This window comes from Chinchilla lanigera, unplaced genomic scaffold (assembly GCF_000276665.1).
Source record: "Chinchilla lanigera isolate Chin_1 unplaced genomic scaffold, ChiLan1.0 scaffold00046, whole genome shotgun sequence".
Lineage (NCBI taxonomy): Eukaryota > Metazoa > Chordata > Mammalia > Rodentia > Chinchillidae > Chinchilla > Chinchilla lanigera.
Window position 1 is genome coordinate 15,562,266 of NW_004955447.1, and position 16,236 is coordinate 15,578,501.

At 45.4% G+C, this 16,236-nt stretch overlaps 1 protein-coding gene and 1 long non-coding RNA gene across 2 annotated transcripts in view; both read left to right on the forward strand.

The window, feature by feature from the left end:
* LOC102009437 overlaps positions 1 to 16,050 on the forward strand; it is a 28,735-nt gene extending 12,685 nt beyond the window's left edge. The window contains exons 8-11 of the mRNA XM_013518483.1: positions 66 to 107; positions 1,021 to 1,102; positions 5,155 to 5,290; positions 15,714 to 16,050. Of these exons, the coding sequence (XP_013373937.1) occupies positions 66 to 107; positions 1,021 to 1,102; positions 5,155 to 5,290; positions 15,714 to 15,749 (296 nt within the window). The 3' untranslated portion in view covers positions 15,750 to 16,050. The remainder of the gene's footprint in view (positions 1 to 65; positions 108 to 1,020; positions 1,103 to 5,154; positions 5,291 to 15,713) is intronic.
* On the forward strand, positions 6,264 to 13,404 carry LOC106149496. Its single transcript, XR_001235721.1, has 5 exons — positions 6,264 to 7,521; positions 8,223 to 8,343; positions 8,457 to 8,522; positions 12,352 to 12,629; positions 13,382 to 13,404. It is a non-coding gene; the product is annotated as an uncharacterized LOC106149496 (long non-coding RNA).
* Positions 16,051 to 16,236: the final 186 nt, after the last annotated feature.

Genomic DNA, 16,236 nt, shown 5'->3' on the forward strand with positions numbered 1-16,236 from the left:
TGCCCCGCGCCGCCTCCCATTGGCCGGCGTCCCGCCCGGCGTCGTGACGTCTTCGGCAGGTTGAGGTGTGGCGCGCGCTCCGCCCACCGGGCTGGGCGCTCCGGCAGGTAGGCGTCGTGCGGCCCCTCCCTGCGTCCCTCGGCCGCGCGGGCCCCCTCTGTGCGGGGCGTCCGCGTGCGTCCCGCGGCCCCTCGGCCCTGAGCCCCGCCGGGTCTTTCCTGCCCTTCGCATCTCTGAGGGTCAGGGTTCCCGCGCCGCCGGCTACGTGGCTTGCGGCGGGAACTGCCGCGCCCCGGCCCCGAACCCCCTCCCCGACCTCGGCGCCGCGACCACTGCGAAGACCGCGCTCGGCCCAAGCGCGGGCCCCAAAAACGCCCCGGACTCGGGTTCGAAACTAACAGGGAAATGTTTCAGACCTGGTACAGTACCGTTTCCCTGTAAACACCAAACACGGCTCAACAGCCCCCCTGTCCTGGAATGCCTTTCCGTGTGGGTGTCCTGGACTTGTGCTGCACCTTGGCTTGACTTTTTTAAAAATGCTTAGCTTTGACATTAAGTAGGAGGGAAGGTTAGAACTCAGGAGAAGATGGTCGGTTGGGCTGGAGAATATGTTTACACCTTATTAAAAAAAAAAAACTGGCAAGGCATGGTGGCGTACTCCTGTAATCCCAACACTCAGGAGGCTGAGGCAGGAGGATCTCTGTTTGAGGTCAGCCTAGGCTACGTAGTTCAAGGCCAGTCTGAACTACATAGACCTTGTCTCAAATAGAAAGAAAGAGAGAGGGGGGTGGAAGGGGGAGAGAAAGAGAAACAAAGAAAGAGGGAAGGAAGAAGGAAGAAAGAAAGACTTAGCCACTATAGCATAAAAAGCTAAGGAGAACCAGAAATTAACCCACTAGCACAGCCTGAGGTAGAGTGGGCACACCTACTTTCGGTTCACTGAAACGCCGTGCTGTGTCGCGGTTGGCAAAGCTGTGCAGGTCATTCTTCCTGTCGGTAATTCCCTTCCTACCTGTTAAGGAACCCTCTCTCCAACACCTCCTCTTACAGAATGCTTCGCTCCTTCCTTCAAGCTGCAGCGAAAGCGCGCCTCTGATATTGGGTAAGTAACCACGGTGCCTCCTACAGCATTGGGGCAACTAGTGTGCTTCCCAGTTCACCCTGCAAATGCCAGCGTGTGAGCCCTCATAGTGCTCTAATCACAGAACAGCCGGAAGTCGGACGGTTAGCCTTCCCTTTATGCATACAGCGTTTGCCTTGCTTATGATTGACCTGAAGGAATTATAGACAGCTAAGTTAGGTAAAAATATTATAAGCAGTCAGGCAGGGCTAGGCCCTCGAGAGAATATGAAAGCACATTACAACTGTGGCCGGAGCCACATCGGTTAGAGGCCAGGCCTCAAGATAAAGACAGAATGACCAGGCCTACATGCTTTCCCAAGGATAAGATAAATGGTAACAGCGGATCCAATAAAGTCTAGGTACACAATAGTCACCTCAGTGGGTAACCAAGACCCCTGGACACATCCTTTCCTGAGAAGTTGTTCTTTCCGTGTACTCTGGCTACATGACCTGCTTCCCCATTGGATCAATATTACCTAAGCGGCTATACTTACAAACTTATTGATTGGTCATAGCTTTAGCCCACGTTGTACCCACCTTGTGATTTTGCTCTATAAAATTTCCTCTGTGAGTGGGGTCCACGGCAACACGCTTGGGTCATGTCCTGTCCTTCTCAGGCTCTGTCTCTCTGTTGTAGTCAGTTTGCAAGAGAAACAGATTAATACAGAGCACATAATTTATAGGATTGGGGGGTGGGGATTTAGCTCAGCGGCACAGTGCCTGCCTGGCAAGCACAGCGTCGTGAATTCAATTCCCGGTACCAGACCCAGTACCAGAAAAAAAAAAAAAAAAAATTATAGGATTATTTTATAATAGCCAAAAAGTCAAATGCAGAAAAATGCAGGAGATCTGTGCACATACTAGAGACCTAAAGAATCCAGTTGAAGACCTGGATTCCACAGCAATGTCCTCCACAAATCCAACTGGAGGTCTAGACCCCAGGACAATGTGTCCGGCAAATCTTTATCAAAGATCTGCACTGGAAGGCCCAAAGGTCAGCGGTGGAAGCTGGAAAGTCCACAGCAATGGGGTAAAGGATCTGCGCCAGCAGGCTGCGCCTGCACTAGAGCCAGGAAGCAACACAAGGTAAGGACCAGAGCTCCCCTGAAGAGAAGCCATCCTCAGCAACAGCAAGGACCCGAGCACCTCTGATGATGAGAACAGCTGAGTTCCTATCAGAAAAACCAGTGTGACAAGCTGAGTTTGTATCAGGAAAACCAGCGGGACAAGCTTCCTCAGGAGAATCAACAGCACCATCTTCCCTCCAATTCAACTTTTATGCTGTTAGCAGCAGTCCCCGGGGGGCCTTCCACACCCCGCACCACGCTGACTCGGTTGAGCTGGTGTTACAAGTTGATCATTAGTTAATCCACTACACTCTCTCAATACAATGTCCTACTTTAACCTCTGTTGTTCCTCAGAATTCATTCTTTGATTTGGGGGGACATGTACTCAGCGTATGGGACACCTAACAGGTTGGAAGTTACATTTCTCATATAATCTATATCAAAAGGAGTGGCTCTAGCTAAAGACTGAGACAGAAGGGCAGCTATGGCAAAACTAGGCACGTGACCTGGGATTCCAGGAGGTGTCTGGCTTATTTTCTGGGATTAGCAGCCCATGCTCCAGAACTGTCTTACAGGAAGGGCCCTGGCCAAATTCTAGCCGTGAGGACTCATGGGCTATGGCAGCACAATGCTGAGGCGCTGGCTACTGAGTGGGAATTCGCTCAGGGACAAGGCAGCTAAGCTGTTTAGTAGAAGATGTAAAGAAAACAAAGGGAAAGCTTTATCGCCCATAAGTAAAGGACAGCTGGGTCAGCATACAGTCAAATCTGGGCCGCACCGGTATTTTTCCTGCCTGCTTCAGCTGCTCCCTGATCCCAGAGCCCTCAGGCTCGGCAAGAGAGCCTGAGATTTCAAAATGACTAGTTCTTTCTATTTCCACGCAGAGCTAGCTACCTCTTGGGTCTATTCTCGGTAGTGCTAGGTCAAGAATGGTTCTAGCTTTTATCACCTGAAGAACTTAGAGCCATTATCCTCTGTTCTGCCCCGGTGACTAAAGCCCTTTAAAAAAAAAAAAAAGCTACTTACATATAGTTTTCTCTTTGTCTTTCCTGAAGAACAATTGAAGTTACTTAATCTATGCAAAAGGGTGTAGAAAGGTCAGTAATTCCAAGGCTGTTTGCTTTTTGATGCCAGCCAACGCAGAGGAAAATGTAATCACTAGTAGGTCTCTTGCGGCTATAAGCTCCACTGCACATGCATCGTACTCTCTGTTTATGTGTTTATTTGTCTTAGTGTTGGAGAGCAAACCCAGGACCTTGTGCATATAAAGCACATGCTCAGGGAACCGGGCAAGGTAGCACCCATGCCTGTTATCCCAGCACTCGGGAGGCTGAGGCAGGAGGATTGTTGGGAGTTTGAGGCCAGCCTGAGCTACAAAGTGAGCTCAAGGCCAGCCTGAACTGCACAGTGAGACCCTGTCTCAAGAAGACAAAAAAAAAAAAAAAGAAAAAAGAAAAGAAAAAAGAAGCACATGCACTACCACTGAGCCATACCCTAAACCTAGTTTAATATATTTTATTCCTACCTTGGCGTTAGCCAGCTTTCTGTTACTGTAACAAATATCTGAGTTAATCAATTTAGACAAAAGGTCGATTGTCTAAATGGATGCTCACAATTTTGGAGGTTTCAGTCCATTGTCAGTTGGCCCTGTTGCTTTTGGAACTGTAGCAGAAAGCAGAACACACAGGTGGGCAGCATATGGTATAGCAAAGTTGCCCAACCCATGGCTGGAGAGTAAAAAAGAGTAAAAGGAAAGGTCTGGGATTCCACCATCCCCTTTGACTGCATGTGCCTACACACCAGAAGACCACCTGTTAAGCTCGAGCTATTACATTTCTATCACCCCCCAATAGTGCTAAGCTGGGGACCAAGGCTTTAACACAGGAGCTTTGGGGAACACTTAAGATCCAAACTATAGCATACCTGCTTACTTGGCCTTAGGGCTTCTAGATGGTAAGATTAGGCCTTTTGTCTTTAAATTCCCAGGGTGCAGGGCCTGGTGGCACACATGCCTTATCCCAGCACTCAGGAGGCTGAGGCAGGAGGATCATTGTGAGTTTGAGGTCAGCCTGGGCTACAAAGTGAGCTCAAGCCCAGCCTGAACTGCACAGTGAGACCCTGTTTCAAAAAGACAAAAAAAAATCCTAGCACCTCGCAGATTATCTAACACAGTTTTGGTAATTGTTACTGCAGTAGTATTAAACCTTCATCAAGTGTTTATTCGGACCTAGGCAGAATAGTATATTATGGTACATGAATTATCTTACAAGGTAAGTTGTATTATTCCCAATTTTACAAATGAGAAATTTGAGACTTCGTCAAGACATTTTCCCCAAATCATACAGCTAGTAAGTGGCAGAATTGTGCTTGGTTTCTTTTTGTTGAACTTAATGGTGCCCTACTTACTGAGGATCTAATTTATGAAATTCAAACACACAGAACCAGGCAATTAGTTCATGATGAACGTTTTCCTTACCTGGTGGAGAATGCCCTCTCACTCACTACTCCGGGTCTCTATGAGAAGAACTATTCCCAGGTCTCCCTCAGTGCGTCCACCTTCCCACCTCTGATGACACAGACTAACTCTGGCCAAGATAACTGGACACACTGGAATTACCTTTGCTACCTTCCTCTTCTTGAGTGATGCAGCCTGCAGGGAGAGCTATTACCTGCTGCCTTCCCTGGGGGCCTGTCCCAGGCCCGGGCTGCCTGCTCTTGCGTAACAATAGCTCTTCAATCTGGATGTCAACGCTAGCCAGGGTTGCCTGGCTACCAGACCTAAAGCCAGCGCTTCCATCCTGGAAGCTTATCTTACTGTTTGTTCTTATCCTCAACTTTTCAAAACCAGGGGAAAGGCACCCTGCTTCCCGAGTTCTCCAGGACTCCATCCCCTGTATCCCCGGAATCATCAAAGGAATCATCAAAGGGCGAATTAAAGTTTTATTTTGTTTTCCCCTTTAAACAGCCTGTGGAGTAAAGGCTGGTTAGAGAAGACACCAAGCAGGCAGGAACGGTACAAAGAGACAAAAGCGGAAGTCAAAGTCTTCACACTGTCAGCAGAAGATCATTCAAAATTAAAGCAAGGAACTTCGCAAAGTAAAGTAAGTTAAGGACAAACAGCAATTTGCAGCCTTTTCGACCTATTTAACTCTTTAAAGCACATCTAGTGTGTGAAATGAAGCACCGGGTTTCCCGTAGGCATGCAAAGCCCCTTGAAATGAGGGGGTCTGGGCCACAGGGGAAAACTCAGCTGGTCCAGGGGAAATCCAAGAAGGGTAGCATAGACTCGAAGTGTTTCCTTTAGTAAAGGCAGTTCTGCGCTAATTCATGGAATTTCCTACCTAGGAAAGCAGGTTGAAAATTTAAAATGCCCCATTCACCCACCTATTTGCTTGTCATGTCTTTCTGGGTGTTCCCCAAGCATTTCACAGCAAGCACGGGCAGAGCAGTTCTCCTGAGAAAGCCCTGTTCTCCTTTCAGGGTGCCCATCTTGGAGAGGGAACAAGCATTCATCCTGTTGGATTCCTACAGTTCCCCGAACTCCACATCCAATCCACCAGCAAGGCTTGCTTCTGCCTCTAAAACAGATCCTGAGTCTGCTCACTCCTGTCTCCGCTGTTACTGCCTTGTCAAGCCGGGTGTCCTTTCCGACCCGCACTGTTAAATCGCTTACTAACACGTGTCCCCATTTCTGCTCTTGCTAATCTATAATCTGACCAGTGGCCAGAATAAGCTTTCAAAATTAATTGTATTCATCTGTTTAAAACTCTTTAAGGGTTTCTAACTGCACTTAGAATAAGTCCTAAGTCTCTCTAAACGCAAGTTGTATTTCATTCCTGTCTGCCTGTGTGACCTCATCTCTTGGCTTCCTCTGCCTCATGTGCCATGCCCAGCCAAGCTTGTTTCTAACTCAGGACCTTTGTACTTGCTGCTTTCTATTTTTATTTATTTTTATTTTTTTATTGTTTTTTGTTTTTTTTCTGGTACCTGGAACTGAACTCACGACCTTGCGCTTGCCAGGCAGGCGCTGTGCCGCTGAGCTAAATCCCCAGCCCCAACTGCTTTCTCTTTTTAGAATATCATTTTATTTTTAACCTCCAGGAACTTGAAGGAAGGAAATAAACCTGGAAGACTCCAGCCTAGTCTGAATTGAGCAGTCATTATCCTGTTCTAGTCAGTCACCTGCTATGATGGGGAGCACGACCCATCAACCTAGCGGATAGTAGGAATTTTCAAGGAAGAGGCCAGAAATTGGAAATTTTTTGTAAAATGTCCGAATACTTAAAAGTTGGCAAATGTATCGAACCAGGGTTCTATCCACTAATATAACATAAAATCCCAAACAATATTAGCATAAATTAGAAATGTTTTCTTCATTAAAGGTGGTTTAGAACTAATCCAGCAGCCCCACAGAGATCCGGGATCCAGGTTCCTTCCGGTTTTGTGCTCTGTCATTTTTTGCCCATGAGGCTTCCTGACCCAGTACAGCTGAAAGAGCTCTAATATCCAACTCCCTGGCAGCAGGGTGGCGCGCTGTCTGTAAAATGGAGACATCTCCAAGGGAAGTACATCTTCCAAGGGAAGTACCACAGAGCACCTCTGCTTACATCTTATTGGCCAGATTTTAGCCCTCGGCTAACTGCAAAGCAAATTGGGAAATGTAGTCTTCATGTCAGGGGCTTTCAGCAGAGAGACTAAAGGGAGAAAGACTATTGAGGTCACCCACTAAGAGTCTAAATTTTGGTAGCTGTATCAGCAGTCAGTGTCATCTGAAGAACCAGAACCCATAGGAGACACACAGCAGATCTGAACCTCTTAGGGTAGGCCGGCAAGTGGAAATGCGAGTGAGATTTTTGTATCACAGTGTAGGCAGAATTCTGCTCCAGACAACTTCAGATTTTGCTGTCAAGATAGTCACCCTGTTCAGTGAAGCCCACCCATGTCGCAGAGGATAACATCATTTATTTCAAGTGAACAGATTGTAGACGTCAACCACATCTACAAAATATATTCGCAGCGACACTTAGGTTAGTGTTTGAACAGAACACTGAGCTCCACAGCTTAGCCAAATTGACCTATAAAGTTTACCAGTAAACATTTCTTAAAAGCTGTAGGAAGATAATACCTGTTTATGAGCTGGGCTCGACTTGCAGGCTCCCAACGTGCAGTATTTTCTCTAAATGGTGGAGCAAGTACTTTGGGCCCCTAAAGGCTACAGCCTGAAAATACCCTTCCCTTATACCTGTTGTACAACTGGAGTCGCATACCCGTAACAAGAACGCCGCTGTGAAGATACAAAGTCCTACCCTTCCGGGAGACTACGCATAAATAGGTAGCTTGGGTTTGTTCTTTCAGCCATTGTGCCAATGAGATCCCGTTTGATAAACAGAACACTTTTCTCTCTGACCCTTTTCTAGCTCAGTAAAACCCTAACTTCTGTTGCGAGGTGGTGATTTAGAGAGTCTATGGAGGGAGCGGGAGAGGGGGAGATAAGGAATTGGAGCCCACAAACAGCCAGGGCTTTTTCAGCCTGTAATCACCAGCCAGGCCACCGCCATCCCTGCCCTGACTGTGGAAGGCGACCCTGTTATTCTCTTCACACCATTCACAAGTATGCTCCCCTGGTCCACTGAACTTCACATGCCAGAAAGAAGTTCACAGATACAGTTATTAAGAATTTCAAGATAGCAACGGGAAAGGGTTAAACAAAGCACAGCCCCGCCTGTGAGGGGGACCTTGTGTGATTACACAGCTCACGCCCTTGAAGCTGTCTTTTAGGTATCAGGATTGGGCTATGTAGAAGAAAGTGAGTGGCAATGACAGGAACTGACAGATTTCCTCCATGATCCTAACTTAAGGCAGTCGTTGTTGAGAAACCCGCATCATCTCCTGACTGAAATGAGTGTTCTTTGAGAGCGAGGATCTTGTCTTACATTACGCTGTATTCCTCTCAGGGCCTTCCTCTGTGTTGTACATTGTAGATGTTATTTAAATATGATCGAGTGGATAAATTGCTTTTTTCTGTTTTCACAGCAGTGACATGTAGAGTTGGAAGTGATCATTCCTTTAAGATATTAAACTTATCAAAGTTGATACAAGAACAACCTTGAGATGCTTGCCTGATCTGGGAGGAGGGTTATCATTAGTGTTTCCGGTAAGCACTCCACAGCTGTGTCCTTAGGTAAACTTCCTGAGTCTGGTGAGAGAAACTGTCTGGCTTTGTCTGCTCTTACAGAGACTCTGAATGAGTCTCTTTTTGTTTCCTAGGAGGACCTAGTGCTTTTCGAGATCCAAGATGAGGATGGTAGTAGTATTTACCAAGAGTTTCCAAAGGTAATTTTATAATATTATCTGAGCTCAAACTATGCAAGACTGGTGAGTAGGAAAACCTCATCAGAATACAGCACGTGTGGGCCGGGGATATAGCTCAGTGGCACAAGCGCCTTCCTGGCAAGCACAGGGTCCTGAGTTTGAGTTCCGGTACCAAAAAAAAAAAGAATACAACACGTGCAAGTGGGAGGTGCTGAGGGCAGTCAGCAGGGTTATAATTTTGCCCATAACTGTTTCAGTAGTATTGTTCCTGGAGTAGAGAAATCAGAGTAAGCAGGAGCAGTAATGGCCTTGGAAGTTTTTCTTGTTTCATTTACTATAACAGAGCTTGAATTTTATGGTTAAGAAGACACATCCTATCAAGTCATGAAAATAAAGGATAGGTCTTGGCAGGTGAAGCCAGGTACGGTGGCATGCTCCTGTAATCCCAGTACCCTGGTAGATTAAGGCAGGAGGGTAGCAAGTTTCAGCCCAGCTGGGGCAATTTAGAAAATCAGAGAAACCCTCTCTTAAACAAAAAGTAAAATAAAAAGGACTAGGAATGTCATAGCTCAGGGTGAAGGCCCTAAGTTCAATCTCTAGTACTGCCAAAATAGGCATGCCCTTATGAATCTCAATCGGCCAGTTTTAAGGTCACTCTGTACCTTCAAATGCTTTTGAACCTTGATGACAAATCTATACTGCATGAGTAAGCAAAACTGCTTAGCAAGCACAGCCCAGTAGATGTTATTCATTCTGACACACCCTTACGGTATCAGGTTCAATTACCACATGCCAATAAAGGCATCCAGGGAGTGCAAATACATTGACGGTGCTTACACCGGATATCTCTCTTAAACAGAACAAGAAAACATAAGCACTTGACAATCTTAAATTGTTTTAAGAGTTATGCTGAAGATAACTCCTGAGCGCAGGTCACTAGGCCCCTGTCCCACGCTCACGAGAGGAGAGACATCTGAGAATGCTGCTGTCCCTGCAGCTACCACCCAAATGAAGCTGGGGACCTTGTGTGTGTGTGTGTGTGTGTGTGTGTGTGTGTGTGTGTGGTGCCACAAAGTGTCTCTGTTCCACAAGGACCAGGAGCTCCTTGCATTCTCGGCCCTTCTGGAGGGCAGATTTTCCAGGAGTTCCTCCTGGAGGACCTGAGCCTCCAGGTTTGAGGTGAGGCCGTCCTGGCCAGAGGCTGGTCCACTTCCGGCATGCCACCGGAAGCTCAGCAAGCATAGCCAGAGCCTCGTGTTCTCCGTGTAGGCTTTGCAAATGGCGTGGTTGACTCTGAGGAACCAAAAGGTGAGGTTTCACATGGGTCCTGTGGGAAGACTGGTGTCCTCGGGTAGGGAGAACACCGCACCAGAGGGACAAATCCCCCTCTGTGCTATGCTGTGAGGGAGGTTCCCGGCCTACATGTAGACCCACTGGACCCAGAGCCCCGGTCCCCAGCCCCACCTCCAACCCCAACTCAGGCCCAGGTGCCACCCGCCTGCCTGCTGCTCTCTGACAGACGCTCCACTGCTTGTCCCCACTCCTGCTGCCAACCTGTGGTACCAGGCTGCCAGCAGAGACTCAGCTCTGCCCCTTCCTCCTAAAGTTAACGTGGGCTTGGCTTCTCTAGGAAATGTGAATCCACATGTCACCAACTGCTTCAAAATGAATAAACAGAAGTTCTTCTGAAGACACCCAAACATTCATACCAGATGTCTCAAGGACTCTGACCACTCTCATCACTCTGATCACCCTGACCACTGATGTTTACTAAGAGCTTCCCACCTAATGTCCTTGCTTTCTTTCAAGCCCTATTTAAAAAGCCCTGCTTCTTTTTGCTCCCTACAGAAGGCCTTTCCACCCTCTGTCTGCCTGGACCCGGCACAGTAAATTCCACGCCATGCTGGATTACACAAGCCTGGTGGTCTGGGCTGGTCTCTGCCTCCTGCTGTTCCTTACACTTCTGAGAAGGGAACATTGTTAAAGCACACTACATCATAATTGTGGTTAGAGAAAATGGTCTTGTTCAACATGCTCTGGAATGTTAGGACAGAAGGAGTTGTGCAGTAAAGTTAGAGGATATAAGATCACCAAAGTTATTACTGACATTATAAATCACAGGCTCAAACAGATTTAGGTAAATTTATAGTACAGTAAATGTTAGACAAATCAGGGGTGTTGATTTTTTTTTTCTCCTTCCAAATCTGGAAGCTTTCTTTTTTCCTTCTGTCTTTTTTTCTTTATTTTAATCTGGAAGTTTTTAAGATGGCTTCACAGAAAGAACCTAACAAAAATGTCATCTGACTTTGTTCTCAGAATTATAGACCACAGAGTCTGGAAGAGAACAATCCATTCCTCTCTCTTTGCCTGTTCTTTGCAATTGCTTTAATTCCTAGTTGCATGATTATCCTGAGATCTAAAGTTTGTTTCCACGTCTTGAAAAACAAAATCATGAAAAGAAACCCTGTAGGCAATTTGAGATGGAAAAGAAGGAAAGCATAATTTGGCTACAACAATTAGGTGAGAGGAAGAGATGGGACAATGATTAATCCTGATACACCGAAACCATCCTTTATAATCCTTTACCGCGGGCCACATTTCACACTAACTATATACTTGTATTCCATTAGGACAGATTCAAAGGAGGGATCACATTATAGATGAACAAGTTAAATTCCTTCCAATTCACGAGATTACATGGTTCCTATAACACAGGCTTTTTTTTCTTAACCCTCAAAAGGTTTACACATTCTACATATCAAAAAAAGTCATAGACTTAGTTAATAGCAGCTCAAGGGACTGGGGATATACCTCAGTGGCACAAGCTCTTGCCTGGCAAGCGCAATTTCTGGTACTAAAAAAAAAAAATAAATAAATAATAGAAGCTCCGTCTACAGGTCAGGAAGCAAGAAATCTCAAAGTGCTGATTATTTTTTTGTAAATTTATGGAACAAACATTAACAATACATTCTTTGAGTGGAAGACTAATCATTGTCCGCTACCCGTTTTTTTTTTTTTACTGTGAGTGCCATTAATTACAAAATGTTACGCCTCGGCACATATTTTGATGGTCCCCATGTTCATCTTCTCATTACCCTCGACCTCTTCCTTCCCCCTTGTTCCCTTCCTTTGTCTAATGAGTCTCCCTTCTATTTTCCTGCCGTACAAAACTGGTTTTAGTATTAATACTTATTTCAATTTCCCACGAAGGCTGCATTTTTCTTATAAAATCTGGTAAAGGATTTGGATGGCTTATGGACTCCTAAACACTTCTGACTGATTTCATTCTATTTCCTACTTCTCAGAATGGTTCCCAGGTTTTTGATAGTATGAATATACAAATGAATGATTGCTTTGTACACACATTAACATAAACTGCATGCACTTTTTTCTTTTTGAGTTTTTGAGGCAGGGTCACACTGTGTAGTTCACGCTGGGCTCAAGCTTGTGGCATTCCTCCTGCCTCAGCCCTAAGTGCTGGGGCTACGGGTGTGTGCCATCATGCCTGGCTACATGCACTCTTTGTAAAGAAAACACAACACAATTCTGCAACAGGGTTTCAAAAAGTAAAGCTCAAAGGTGGCCTTGAACTTATGATTCTCTTGCCTTGGCTTCCCAAAATAGGTGGGTTTACAGGCATGCTCCACTGTATCTGGAATGTTGCAATTCTAAATAGGGGTCACCTTACTGAGGTAACTGGGATATGCAGCCATAGATGGTCCCCAGTAAACCACATTTCCTGGTCTTGTGTAATCGTCGAGTGTGGGTTTTGTTTTGGTTTCGGACAGGGCCTTGCTATGTACTGCTATGTACTGGCCTTGAGCTTGCGATGATTCCTCTGCTTCCCTAGGGCTCCGATTATACTACCACACCTGGCTTGACTGTGGGTTTGACTAACAAAACAGCTTATGACAAAAGTGACAGGACCTGATTTCCACGTTGAGGTTGTGAAGAGATTGTCTCCCTTCGTCCCTTGTTGGACATCCTCGGTTTTCTCTGATGGAAGCTGGTACCGCTGTGAGACTTGGCTTGAAAGGCCCATGTGGCAGGGAACTGGGGAGGCCCTCAACCAATGAGGAACTAAGGCCCTCAATTGCCCGTTAAGAACAGAGGCCCGCTACCAGCCAGGTGGGTGAGTCTGAACGCACGACTGAGCTCACAGCCCTGGTCACACCTTGACTGCTCTAAGTCTTGAGGCAGAAGAGCCCAGCTAAGCCGCCTCTGTGCTCACAGCCCCAGAGCCTCCAGGGGGCAAGGTGAATTTAACCAGGGCTGCAGCTCTGGCCACAAAGTAGGAGGCAAGAGACTTGAGTACCGAGGACTAACTACGATTTTCTCAGAACTTATGCCAGGAAGGCTGAGAAGGGAGACTTAGGAGTGGTAAGGGGCAGTGAAAATGTGAAGAGACCTATAGACTGGAGGTCCCGGTGGGGTTGAGAAGTTGTTGGAGCTGCAGTAGGACAATGAGCTGGACAGATAGTATTGGTAGTCAGAAAGCAAGCAAAATATATTTGAGGCTACCAATTTGAACATTTTACTGTTTGAGCATCACTTACCTGCTAACCACTAAGCTCCCTGTTCTGTCCACAGGCAGTCTCTCACTTCTTTCCCCTCCTAGTTCATGTTTGTTTGGTTTTTTTGTCTCCTCTGGTACCAGGAATTGAACTCACGACCTTATGCTTGCCAGGCAGGCGCTGTGCCACTGAGCTAAATCTCCAGCCCCTAGTTCATGTTTGTAGCCTCTATCATTGACATGATTGCCTGAAGTCAGATCCTGCTTGTGTTGTCTTTTTGAAGAAATTCAATATTACACGTTCTCAATTATGTGTGGAGTAACTATAATACAATATTCATGTGGAGTATCAAATTTTGCTTTGCAGGGGCTGGGGATTTAGCTCAGCGGCACAGTGCTTGCCTGGCAAGCACAACGTTGTGAGTTCGATTACCGGTACCGGAGAAAAACCAAAGAAAGAAACAAAAAAACTTGGTTCGCTTCAAACCAATATATGGCTTTTAAGAAGAGATTTGCTATTTGAAAATGGAAAAAAAAGAAGAATGAAGTATGTATCATGTGCATTATGTATGGATTACTGTTGTCCCCATTCTTTTTGGCCCATTTATCAGAAAAATCATAGTTTAAGCTAAAATAAGAAAGTTATAAAAACTACCTGAAGATTTCTTTCCTGACAGGTAATGCAAAAGAAAAGGCAAAAACGGCTTAGATATATTAAAGGAGTAAAAGAACATAATTTGCTGTTTTTTACTACTTCGAAGTCTTTAACTTACCAGTTCATTTTGAGATACAAGAGTCATCAATGGTTCTTACGTCTCCAGGGCCCATCAGTTCCATAAATGTTCAGTTTCCTTACACTGAGTAGCCACTGAGCTGTGTACAAAAATATCTGCAAAGGCTTTTTTGGGGTGGGAATTCTAGCAAGAAGCACTCATTGAATTAAAATATACAGAACACAGCCTTATGCAAACAAAAATGACCCATGGTCACTGTGTCAAGTGTGCAGGACGACTGATAACAGGGGGCTGAAACAATCACCTTAACACCTGCTGTACTCAGTGGTTACCCAGAAAAATACCGCTCTGAGGTAGTTTAGTTCAGCTCCCCTAAACAGATGGTAGCTGAGAGTGAAAGGTTAGGGCTATTCCACTATTCCACTAGGCCAACAGGAAAGTCAAGAATCTCTACCTCCAAGCTATCTCTGGATCATCTTTGTGAAGAATTTGCAAATCTCTATGGTGCTTTCCCTTGAGGCACAGGGATTATTTTCATGAGCACAGCACAATTCCCAGTCATGCCCCATCAATTAAGCCTTCAGCCCAGACCACGATGCTTCATTCTGAACTCCTCTGAAGACGTCACTATTTTCTCTTTTACTATCACCTAAAAATGCAGTTTTTGGGGAAAAGACAGAGATTAGCGTACAAGCCACAGTAAGGAAACCGGGACTCGAAAGGGAAACTGGAAAGCTTTGTAACTCCATAGGGTCCTTCACCGGGGACTTAGGTTACGGTTCCACTGCTGTGGCAAAGTATGTGACGCACACAATTCAGAGGAGGAAGTGTTTATTTTGGCTCAGGCTCTCAGTCTATGGTCAGCCGGCTTTAAGGCAGAAACGTGGCGGAATGGCATGGAAGGGAACAGCTGTTCACAGCCATGAGCAACGGAGAGAGGGCAGAGCTAGTGAGGGGGACGGGTCTCGGGCAAGAATACATCCTTCCAGGTCACTCCCCCAGTGACCTGTCCTCCACCCACGCCCCACCGCCTCACAACGCCTTCAGCTGTGAATGGACAAATGCAGTGGTGGGAGCAGTAGCTCCCCATGCCCCACCTCTTAACACATAGCCTTTTGGGGGACACTTTTTCATCTAAACCACAACATTCATTCTTTCACTTCAAAATGTAAGATCCAGAACACTGGCCTTGGTTAGTACTTGGTCCAACCAAGATTTAAAGTTGCATGCTAAAGCAAGTTTCCTCCTCAGCAATGTATTTAAAATCGTGCACACCATTTGTGTGAAAGTGAACACCAAATTGCGAAATGCTCTACGCTCTCCAAGTAGAAACAGTTCTGTTCCTGAGTCCTCGTCCTGAGGATGACTAATTCTAATTAAATGAGTATTTTGTTATTTGAGCAGATCAAACAATGGAGTACTCTTAAGTTGTATTTGACCGAAGGGAGAGAAAATGCTACATTAGAATTAACGTAAGAACTTCAGGATATGTTTTTCTATGCATTTAGTTGTATCTAAAGGGCTAGAGGTGGAACTCGGTGGATTCCATCCCCAGCACTCAAAAAAAATTGTGTGCACGCACACACACGAATCTCCATTCACCAGCCTCCCTTGTAACTCCAGGGATGCAGGTGGGAGAACACATTCTCAAGACTGCATTTGACATGTCTGGTTAATTGGGGTTCTTTTGCCCAAGGCAAGGTACAGGTGCAAAACTTTACTACTTAGCGGACTATAATATGGTATCTGCATAAAAGGAGGTAGTACCTCAGCCAGTAGGGCAGAAAATCATACGCTATATGCACGTGCAGATTTTACTGTTGCTCGGGCTACCGTGTTGTTTTTCAAGTTTTAGTTTTTCTTTCATACATTTATTTCCCTTTGACGTACTCATGGGTATGTTCCTAACTAAGCTACTTTAAGTGTAAACTTTACTCTTCGATATCCTCAATTTCATTCTAATAGGTGAAACGCATGCCGGCAGACATTACTCCAATTTGAATAATTACTGATGAATGAGGCTTAACTACTGATCCAGGGCATTAAAAAAGGATTTTTATGCGTAAGTATAAAAATATTTTATGTTCTGAAGCTTTCACTTTTGAAGTAGTCTCTTGAAAGGAATGTCAACAGAAAATTAAAGAGGTTTCAAAATTTCCCATTAGACTATGACTTTTGGTAAAGATGAGTGGAAATGGCTTGTAATTGTTACATTACTGGAAGTATGAATAATAATGTGGTAATACAGGAAAGTATGGGGAATATGGGGTAGCATGGGAAAGTATACACTAATTCAAAAAAACCCTGTTTTCCTTGATACCACTGGTGTAAAGTTACATATTACTGTTATTTTTTTTCTTTCTTTTTTTTGGTCGTTTTGAGGCAGGGTCTCACTATGCAGTTCAGGCTGGCTTTGAACTCACTTTGTACCCCAGGCTGGCCTCGAACTTGTACCAATCCTACTGCCTCAGCCTCCTGAGTGCTGGGA